Genomic DNA, 11,535 nt, shown 5'->3' with positions numbered 1-11,535 from the left:
CACATCACAAACAACAGAAATAAAACTACAACGAAACAAACTCCATTGAAAACACTCCACTCTTACCCTTAGGTACGAACTTCACACCAGAGCTGTCCATTTTCGGAGCCAAATCCCAACCAATGAGTGCCTAAAATGGGTGATTTTCTGGCTCGGATCTCTAGGTTCCGCTTGCGAGTCGAGCAGCCTTTCACTGGTTCCTACATACGTGACGTCACAGCACTGTACAAAATTATCATAATAACATTAAACTTCCGCTCGTGTGCATTGTCAAGATACCAGTGAAACTTTTGATCTAATTTTTGGGAAGTTGTTTATTATTTTGGCTATCGTGAAAGTTGTTACAATACATTGTTACTAAATTTAGCAGTGCATCGGTAACTTTAAGTTGAGAAGACTGGCAAAGAAAACACAATTTTATCCAAAACCATGCAAAGTCGCCCTCATATCATTGAATTATGAAATGCGCAATTATATTAATTTTATGTCAATCAATTCAGCTCACCTGTATCTGCGAAAACTTATGGTCAAAGCAAAAACATATGGTCAATAAAAAAATTCCCTTACCCATTTCATAGAATCGAATTTATACATTATCAACTAGATGTAGCTTATTTATAAAGTTCATGACAAGAAAATCCCCACACAAAATGTTTTCTAAAAAATCAACCATTATTATTTTGCTCCTTCAGTAGATGCAAGCAAATTGGGCGCCGTAGACCAACTTTGAAATAAATTAATGAAACACAAACATTCCAAACAAATACACAAGACAAACTTTCAATTTTTGTTGCTCACAATTTTAATGCATCATGCAAATTTATTTACAAACATTCACAGGTTTTAAAATTCTCTAGGCCCACATATGAGGAAAAGTGAATTACTCGTTATTTGCCTAGATTTGGTTGAATATATTTGGTAATACATGACATAGATGAGACAGTGCACCTCTAGAACCCAAGCTCAATGGAGTTGTGTTGTACATCAATTAAAGCAGTTAGAAAAACTCACTCAGACGTTTCCAGGACTATATGACGATCAGCTCATAGATAATTTATACCGGAGCAAATATCATGTGATCAATGTGATTTAAATAATACACGCCTATTCTCAAATGTAAGAATTTGTTTTCTGTTTTAGCCTCTGAAGAAGAACTTGCTAAGTTCGCAACGTCAGGCCACATTAATTTTAAAATTTGTTGTGGAGGTTGACATTAAATTGACTGACTTTTAAAAGTCAGATTTTCACAATACAATGTACCATTAATAAGAATTGGGGTGCATACTGAACTTAAAATATTGCAAAGCAAATGTTACATTTATTAAATTCAGCAGTGTTAATAAACTTTCTAAAATTGAACAATTGAAAGGAATTATTTTGGAGGGCAAATGCAGTGTTCAGAATGCCAAAGTTCTGTACGTTTGACAAGTTTTGTAAATTTGCATGGACTGGCAAATGTGCTAGGCTTCAAATTATTATTGATAATGTAATGTATACGTGTCACTGTGAATAGAATACCATAAAATATAATTTATAAATAATGATTTGATTTTTCATGGTAATGGGTAAGAAATTGGGTGGGGTGGACAGAGAACATGAGAGGCATGGCATAAATTGGAGTGTGAAATATTATGAAGGATGAATGCAAAATAAGAGCAACACAGCATCATTGTAAATAGCCTTATCTTAAATGTTGAAAATGAAATACAAATCAAATTGCAAAATTCTTTTAACTTCTCATCCAAATTTAGGCAACCAATTTAATATTTAGAGACAATTTAAAACACAATGAACAACTGTGTGTGTCATCAGAAACATCTGACCACACTATACGTACATCTTTTAGATTGTTATCTTTTCATTTACACACACGAAAATAATGTTGCACAAAATAAGTAATCATCTATGTGATGAGTTTTTAATACCGATGTTTGACAAGAACAAATTGTATAATTTACAAATAAAACAACTACTTTCTGACAAAATCTGGTGAAAGGGTCTCCGAGAGGAATTTTTCCTAGGAACACATTTTGTGCAACTGTCTACTCTTAAACTTATGAAAACTATTTGACATTCTCTCTTTTTTTGTGTTCATTTCATTGAAAAGTGCACCTTTTTTTTACCCTAACAGCCCTGAATCCTTCAAAATCCTCTTTGCCAAAGTGGAGGAATTTGGAGGTTTGAGGTTACATGGCAGATGTGCGTTACTGATTTCGTAGGATGCACTTTGTCAAGGTCTTGGGTCAGACCTTGTGTTGTTTTTGCTCAGCCATGCATAAATATAGGCCTGGATTATGCTTGAAATCCTCTATTGCTCCAGAATGTCACTGGCCAAGCCTCAACATATTGACAGTCACTGCTGCAGGATTTTGCAGGATGCAGGCAATGGGCACCCCTCCACGGACCATATTCAACAAGTAATGGAGGAATTTGCAGGATTGAGGCTACATCTTAGCAAAAAGGTCTAGGGAGTTAGGGTTACACATTTAAAATTGTCCATGCTTTTCCGTACAACTGAGGGCACTGTTGTTGAGATGCCATTTCAGGAAGCTACTGTTCCGTTCAGGGGTTTTCTGTTCAAATTGTGAACCCAACAAGTTGTTCATTGAAAACATCTGTGAGAAAGGTTTGATCATTGGCTTTAATACTGCCAAGTACTAACACAACAACGAATCACCAAAGAACAGAACATTTACAACAGCAAAATATCCAAAATTCTGGCAACTTTTGGTCCAGAAGTAGTTGACACATTGAGGTTTCTGCCTGAAATGACATTACACTTTTGCTCATGAATATGGAAATTTGCATTAACATAAAACCCCAAAAGGCACCAAAACACCCTTGAAAATGACAAAACGAGGTGCATTTTTCAAGGACTGCATTAAAAGAAAATTACATTGCATGGGCCATTTAGATGACACTGGAGTTTCTTGAATATATGAGTTGTTTGGGGAGAAAGTTCATTCCACATGAAGTCTGCTCGGTTCAAAACTGACAAATAACTCACTAACTGCCAAAACTGACAAATAGCAAATGATTTTGTGGGAATCAAAAGATACCCACTATTCCTAGACGATAAAGGACAATTCAACTTCATTTTTGGTACAATACTTCCATTGATAAAAACAGGTGATGAAACAATTGCATAATTATGCTTAACGCAGGCAAAACTACAAGGATCATACTCAGTGAATACAAATATCAGAATTCTGTCCAAAAAAAGATTTGTCATGAACAATCCAAGTGTATATTTTCTCTGCCGTCAGCTATCTTCTGGTAGTTGCATTCTTATCTGGTTTCAAATAATTATTTTCAGACAAATCATTGATAAAGACAATCAGTCCATGTTTTCATATCAAGTATCAGTAAAATATTTCAGAGATTATTAAAAAGTTAGAGAAATAGATATTATTTTTATTTTAGAAGTTGACAAACACTGTTTATTTTAATACAAGAATTTAGTTTTTAATTGGTGTTGCTATTAACCATCATTAATGTTGTTAACACTAATTGCTTGGAGCATGTCTGAGAAAAAATGTACTCGCTTTATACTTAAAGGTACATGTACATCTAGAGTGGACAATTTGCAGCTATCCAAAAAGAAACCTACGAAAAAGCTTACTTGGTTTAAAGATTGGTCATGGCACTAAACTCCCTGTGAAATTATTTCTTCTGGCATGCTATCATTTTGGAGAAAACAATAAAAGGTCATTTCCAAAGATGAGTCAAATGACCCATTTTTGGAAATTTCTGTTTGTAGTTGGTTTGTGTAATTGGGTGAATCCTTGAATGGGTGCAAGCATTGACATGATGCACATGCGCGCGCGGTTGCTTTTATTCGTCGGTTCAGTGTGTGACATCACGTAGCTCTACAATCGGCTGAATGAGAACATGTCCCAGAAGCTGATTTCGGATGAAATTCAAAATACGACTTGGCAACTTTCGAAATGACACTGAGATCCTAGATTTTTTTTTTTTTCCCGGAATTTGCAGCATTCACACGGCTAAAAGTTCATCAGGTTTGTTGTTAAGCACCATTCTTATAAATATTGTGAGCATTTTTGTTGCTTCAAATGAAAACAAAAATGCACAAATTACAAATGGTCGACTCTGCCTTTAATGTGCTAGCCGAATCTGTTTATTATAAGTGTTGTCACAAGTTTTGCTTAACAAGTATACTGATTCCTGGTTTCTCAATAATATTCTACACGCACAATCCAAAAGCATGGAGCAGGCCCATTTGTGAGAGTTCTTTTCCTCGCCTGTTCACATGTTCTGTTATCAGAAGTTAAGATCTGCTGCAGTCTAGCAGGCAATTGTACATTTACAACAATTTCATAATTTTCCACTCGGAGGAAAACTTGCACATGGATAGGCTGATGCAGAACATGTAGCACTTCCTCTGTGGTCCGAGTTGTAGCAGGCGAGCACACAGCACAAAGCGCATACAGTGTTGGGGGGGGGGAGGGTAGTCCAAAGATTCTGGAAAATGTCTAATTCCTAGATCATGCTCTGTGGTACAATATGGTGTCTAAATAGAAGCATAAGTCCTACAGAGAGGAAACACTTACAATTTCATGGGCAAGCAACAGAAATGAAATGTCAGTTGCCAAATTTGGACTCTATGGACAAGTACCTTCTCAACAGTTACAAAGGGAGAGTTGGGGGAGACCACTGGGAGTGACACTGGAACGCATTGCCAATGACGCCTAAATCTCACACGAAGCCATAGGTTTTGAGCATATTAAGACTCCCTCACTGGCTGATGTGTTCACCTTTGCCATCACAGCAATCAAAATCAATCAAGTGACTGATTTTAAACAGTATAAGGATTCCCTTGTTAATTTGATACAGCCATGCTTTGACTGGAGATGATTGATATGCCAGCTGTACCTACCAGTTACCTCTTTTGTCTGTTGACGGGATTTGACTGGTCACAGTGTATACACGAATGTGATCTGACTGTTTTTTTTTACTATTCTGTATAGAGTATTCATGGCAGGGGAAGTGAATGAAATTTTAGACTGTGACTGATTAAACAATTGGAGGGTTAGTCGTTTGTATCAATACATGCACGCAGTGTGTCTCTCCAACAAGAAGTTGGGTTGTAACGTTTGTTACGGAGGACTAGCCTCACAACGACACTGAGTCAGCCGAATACAATGCAGGTCTTCCAAATTCTTCATTCGCTGTATCTCTCAAAGACCACCTTCATCTTGGCTTTATCCTCCTCGTCCTTCTTCTTCTCCGCCTCGTCCAGAAGCCGCAGCTCCTTCCGGACGGCGGTTCCCAGGGAGGGGTCGAGCTCCAGCGCCATCTTGAAATCCTTGCGGGATTTGGTGAAGTCCCAGCAGGCTGCGTAGGCCTTGGCTCTCCGGTACAGGGCCTTGACACTGGCTGTTGATCAAGACAAGTAGACAATTAATGGGATCTCTTGCAAACACTCAAAAATGAAACTGTCAAAATATTATGAAACAGCCCACTTGATTGCAACTAAATAATAGTACGAAACATCCTGTGAAATCGTTGAGCCTGGTATGCTGTCATTCTCAAAGAAAGAGGAATGTTCGTATCAGTACTAATGATGGTTAGGACCTAATCATTGCTGTGAACGAACAGTTTTCTCAAGAACAACATCCGTTAAATGGCCACCAGCTAGCTGTTGACTTCATGCGTATGCAAGGGTACGCTAGGTATACGTGTGTATGTTACTTTCCCACGACAGAGCCGGCATTCTGGCACTCCCTGTGACCTATGGGTTCTATGCACGACATATTCCATGAGGTGCACTTTGACTGTTGAAAATGAACAGCGTTTTTTTCGTGGTTTTTTTAGCACCAATGGACACAAACATTGAACAGCTCAGTGGAACGGTGTCTGCTATAAATTAATAGCCCTTAAATTGGTCCATTTCATGAAATTACGACAAATGCAAAAAGTATCCATGACCTTTATGTTAGGTGTGCCTATATTTGTGACCCACCCCAACAGAACCAAGTCACCCTAGCTACATGTACATACATGCATGTACTTTTAAAGAAGAGACCTTTTTACCATTTTGCACAATAGAAATATGTGGAAACAGTAAACATTTTCACCACAATAACACTTGTATTTATTAAGATTTCAAACTGAGAGGTGCATCAAGATGAAGTTCAGAATATATGCTTTTTGACTGGATATGAATAAACTACTAAGTGCAAAAATGTCCTGCATCTGGTCACATTATGAGTACAAATTCAGCCGTAAACCACCATTTTAAATGTCCTCCACCCTGAATGAAAATACTTGTGAGATTGTCGATGATTTATGAAGTCTACAGTGAGTATTATAACACCTCACCCACAGATTCTGTGTCTTGATTGGCCGAGAGCGAGTCACATGGTACTTTCAATTTTTGCTATATTTCTGTGCACGGCCAAAAGTACTATACCCGTAGCAACCAAAGTACTATACCATTAGCAACCAAAGTACTTATACCCATGGCACGGCATTTGTGTGCAAATGCATGCTGGTGTGCGCGTTGAGCGTTGCGCGTAGCGCGTATTGTTCCCAAGTCGGCGCGCCACAGAGTTGGATTCAAACGTTTCATGAAGGGGTGGTTTCGAGGAGAGAATTACATTTTCCACCAATTTTGTATTGAAATTGAAGTATATTTTAACTGTGTTCAGATTTAAATAACTTAAAATATTGAAACCAAGCAGAATCTGTGGGTAAAGTGTTATAAAACAAATATTGAATGCTTTATCTCATGGTGAAGTAAAACTAACCTCCCTCGGTGATCCATGGAGCATTCTATTTTCCCTCGGCTTCGCCTCGGGAAAAAAGAATGTCCATGGATCACCTCGGGAGGCTAGTTTTACTACACCACTCGAAGCATTCAATATTTGTATAATAATGTCAGACAAGAAAGTTCACAGAGGCTAGACTACTATGATCAAAGACAATCTAAACTCAGTGGTGAGATCGGGCAAATAGCCCCATAGCAACGTAGGGTTTATGGTATAATGTTTGTAAGGCAATCCTTATAATAAGCTGGTTCGGTATTTAAACTGTGCACGCCCAAAATGATACGGGTCACAGGCCATTCGGGATAGTTGAGCGCTCATCGAAGGTGCATGAACACGCAAGATGGTCACACAATGCACGTGCGTTTATTAACATCGTATAACATCTTGTAACATTGAGTAATATCGCGTCAGAGGATTTTATCCTGAATGACCTCTGACCTGGACTACTAACTTCATCAAGATACTTCTAGAGATTATTCTACTTAAACCTTCATAAATGTAGGTAAAAAACACCTTTATTGCAAAACCTCAGGAATTCGAGATTTTGAAAAGGATTCTTTAAAATGAAATCCGGGAAATAAACCTTTAAAAAAAATATCCTAAAATCAGGAAAAGAAATGAACAAATACTCTTAAATCAGGAAAAATCCTGACAAACGTCACCCCTGTAAACTTTATATTCCCATGGATACTCACTCTCGTCTTTCGCCAACACAGTGGTCGTGTGCTCAATCACCTGGTAGTAATCCTGCAGCATCAGCTTGCACTGGGCAAAGTTCAACAGGAACGGGATGCGCATGGTGTCAGTGGACAGCCAATCCTCGCTGTTGGGCTGCTCGTGCAGCAGAAGGTTCTCCAAGCATCCCAGGGCCTCCGCGTACTTCTCCGCCGCAGCGGCGTACTGCTTGTCATTGTACAGTCTATTGCCTTCCTCGCGCAGGTGAGGCAAGGCCGCTTTCTTTTCAGCATCGTTCATAGCCCATGACTCCTTCTTGTATTTCCCCTCTTCCTCGATCTGGACGACTTCGAAGGTCAGGCGGAGGGGTTCGGGGTTCTTGAGGTACTCGTCTAGGTCCGGATAGCCCAGGCCGACTTGGTTCATCTGTGCCATGCCACAGCAGTGGCCCCCTTCTGGGTTGTCGACGGTGCCCTTGGCTATGTCTCGGAGCTTTTTCATCACTGGAGCAAAGGTTGTGAGTTGCTGCATAGGACATACATTATTAATAAATGTAGCTTCAAATGAATACTTCATAGCTGTATGACAAAACATAATAAAAACACTTGCGCAGATAGTGACAGGATGCAACATGTTTATTACCAAAGAGTTCTGACTGAGTGAGTCATAATTCACCACAAGTCAGTCACAAGTCACCACAAGTCATCACATTCACAAGTCATCACAAGTCCACACATGTCAGTTCAACACAAATCAGTCCCAAGTCAACATAAGTCAGTCCCAAGTCAACACAAGTCAGTCATGTGCAATTCAACTCAAGTCAGTCACAAGTCAACACACACAGACACAAGCCATCGCAAGTCAATCACAAGTCACACAACACAAGTCAGTCAAAAGCAACTAAAGTCAGTTACAATTCAACACAAGTCAGTCACAAGTCACCAGTCAGGTGTAACTCAACACAAGTCAGTCACAAGTCACATAAGTCAACACAAGTCAGTCACAAGCCATCACAAGTCAATCACAAGTCACACAAGTCAGTGAAAAGTCACACAATTCAGTCACAATTCAACACAAGTCACACAAGTCAACACAAGTCAGTCACAAACCAACACAAGTTAGTCACAAGTCAGTCACAAGCCAACACAAGTTAGTCACAAGTCAAACAAGTCAGCCACTACTTAACAAAACTTAGACAAGCCAGTCACAAGTCATCACAGTTCCATCACAAGTCATCCATTCTCAGCCAAGTCACAAGCTTTAAACTGTCCGGAAAGATTCCCATATACGAAGTTCACTCAACACTCTGTGTACAAACCCTATGAGAGTGGACTGAAAAATTCTACGTGTTTTCCAAGAAAATGCTTGTATTTTCTCACTGCTCAATTTGACTTTGATGACATGAAATTGCTATCTGAGGGCTTGTTAGTCAATACAGAGGAAAATTAGTGAACTTCGCATATGGTAATCTTGCCAACTGTCCAAAAGATTTACCCTTCAGTAGTCTGGTGGCACGACTATGTATAGAAATAGAGAATTTGTAGAAATAGAAAATAGGTACCAGATGTTTCTTCTGATACAGTTGATTGATGCAGTACTATTAAATGGGTGTTTGACTGGTTGTTTCATGTTCCAGTCTATTTTCTTATGTTGCACGTTTTCACTGCCTTACGTTTTTGGACTCTTATGAATACACAGTATTGAGAGTCCCTAGTTTTCGGACTAGGTTGGGATTGGCTGCATCAGGGGAACCCAATTCAAATCCAGTCTTGTACCAAGGCTTCTCGTGTACTTACTGAAGGAGCCACGGTAAACTCTGCCACCTCGCCCTCCCTCATGGTCTTCAGGCACTTCTCCCACACATCCAGCTTGAACTGCTTGCCGGTGATCAGCTCAAACGGTTTCTTCTGAAGTCGGCTGTCGTCCAACACCGTCCCCTCATCATTGCACTTTGTCACCTTGTAGTAGAAATATACCTAATCCGAAAGAAAATGACAGGAATCTTTTTCAAATAGTAAAACAAGTCATTTGCATTCATTTGGTGATGTGTGGAGTAATAATAATGATCAAAATTACAAAAAGCTTTGACCAATTGCACTATTATAAACCCCATCTGTACAAGGTTAGCCCTACAAACAGGGCTGTAATTGGCTCTCTTGTCTTTTGTCTTCTCTCTGTCGCCAGGGCTACTAAGCATATTTATATTATAGTATACTAAATTTCACATTAGTTGGTCATTTCACTTCAGAAGGGTACGGAACACTCCCCCCCCCCCCCCCCCCCACACACACACACACACAGCCCACCTACTGACCTACCAATTTGCGTACATTGTTACGAAAAAACATGTTTATGAATGATGATTTATAAATGAACAAGTTTTTCAACCCCGTCCGCTTCCTTTTTCCCGCCCACTTCCATTTTTCCCACCCGCCTCTCTTTAATCAGTTAATTGTATTTAATTTTAATTCATAGTAGAACCTATACAAAATAATACATTTGCAATACATTTTGCAAATTTTGTCATGTTTGTAAATAGGGCTCGGCTAGCCCGACTGCGTCTGGCCGTACAGTACTATCGCAAGCTCTGTAGTACGGCCAGACGCTGAATGCTTCCAAAAAGACTGAATTTTTTGGGCCGCTGATGTAGCGATTTTGCTACATCTTTTGATCGAGGTTATCTTTTCATCCAGGACAAAAATTTCCACAGTTAAGGTTCTTAGTCGTAGAGCAACTCATACCTTTTCGAAAAAACGTTCTTTGGTCTCAATATTTTCATCCATCTGGCCAAAAGACGACTTTCAGTCATCATCTTCCACGAATATCGTCCCGAAAATGCTCCCCCATGCGATTTCAAAATGGCGGCCGCGCTGTAACTCATGAATATGCATAAACAGTCTGTGACGTATGACCTCGTGTTTTTGGACGTGCGTGCGGCGGCGCCGTACGTACATGTACGTACATGTACATTACTTGTAGACAACAGCCCAGTACGTGCATGCACACATACGTCCGCGCGGCGGTGTGCATGCACGTACATAATTTTGGCCAGATGGATGAAAATATTGAGACCAAAGAACGTTTTTTCGAAAAGGTATGAGTTGCTCTACGACTAACAACCTTAACTGTGGAAATTTTTGTCCTGGATGAAAAGATAATCTCGATCAAAAGATGTAGCAAAATCGCTACATTATTAGCGGCCAAAAAAATTCAGTCTTTTTGGAAGCATTCAGCGTCTGGCCGTACTACAGAGCTTGCGATAGTACTGTACAGCCAGACGCAGTCGGGCTAGGGCTCGGCCTATTATTATTAATATTATATAGGCCTAGGCATATTGTCTAATTATTTGTTTTCAACAAAATTGAGGCTATGTAGAAAGGGTGACGGCTCCATCTTGGGGGAAAAAAGGGGGGACCGGGCCTCACCCTGGGCTTTATTCTTTTTCCAAAACCCCTCCCTGGACGAGAAACTAGCATGACTAGGGCTAGGCCCTATTTAATTTTGTTATGATTGTAGTTGTACGAGGAGATATCTGTTAATTGTCTAGGCCTAGTATCAATTTGAAGTTATGATGATTTTCAATCTGGATAAAAAATTCAGGAAACAATAATATCGCAATAATGAACAAAAAAATAATAAAGTCCATAGGTTTGTGCATGCAGATTGCAGTGACATATTGCAATGCGAATGTCAATGCGATGGATTAACATAACGGTAGGCGGCGTTAGGCGCCTATTTCCGACATACAATGATAAGCATGCAGCCGGCCATAAGGGAGTTTATTAAAATCAGTTTTGATTTTGATTAAGAAATTGAACAAATAACACTACCTTAGTTCCATCTCTGTACTCTGATAAATCTCCTTTTCCCGGGTGAATAAGCTGCTTGTTTATATCTGGTCCAAGACCCACTCCCAGCCCCCTTTCCATGATGATTTTTAAGTGAAAATCACCGAAATATTCTACAGACAATAGGCGCGATCAACACGTGCGCATTCAAGAGATCGCGCTGCGCTAATACATGATCTCCCGTTTGCGCACAATGTACTCGGCATTGATCTCCATTAGTA

General features: G+C 39.6%; 1 protein-coding gene across 1 annotated transcript; it reads right to left on the bottom strand.

The window, feature by feature from the left end:
• Positions 1-4,106: 4,106 nt before the first annotated feature.
• LOC119742698 (AH receptor-interacting protein-like) lies at positions 4,107-11,498 on the bottom strand. Its single transcript, XM_038218864.1, has 4 exons — positions 11,297-11,498; positions 9,263-9,442; positions 7,487-7,991; positions 4,107-5,397 (listed from the first exon to the last, which is right to left on the bottom strand). Exons 1-4 carry the CDS (start codon positions 11,393-11,395, stop codon positions 5,183-5,185), a joined length of 999 nt encoding a protein of 332 aa, XP_038074792.1. The 5' UTR covers positions 11,396-11,498; the 3' UTR covers positions 4,107-5,182.
• Positions 11,499-11,535: the final 37 nt, after the last annotated feature.

This window comes from Patiria miniata, unplaced genomic scaffold (genome assembly GCF_015706575.1).
Source record: "Patiria miniata isolate m_02_andy unplaced genomic scaffold, ASM1570657v1 HiC_scaffold_6, whole genome shotgun sequence".
Lineage (NCBI taxonomy): Eukaryota > Metazoa > Echinodermata > Asteroidea > Valvatida > Asterinidae > Patiria > Patiria miniata.
The sequence above is the reverse complement of the archived record's forward strand: the minus strand, read 5'-3'. Positions and strand labels throughout refer to the sequence as shown.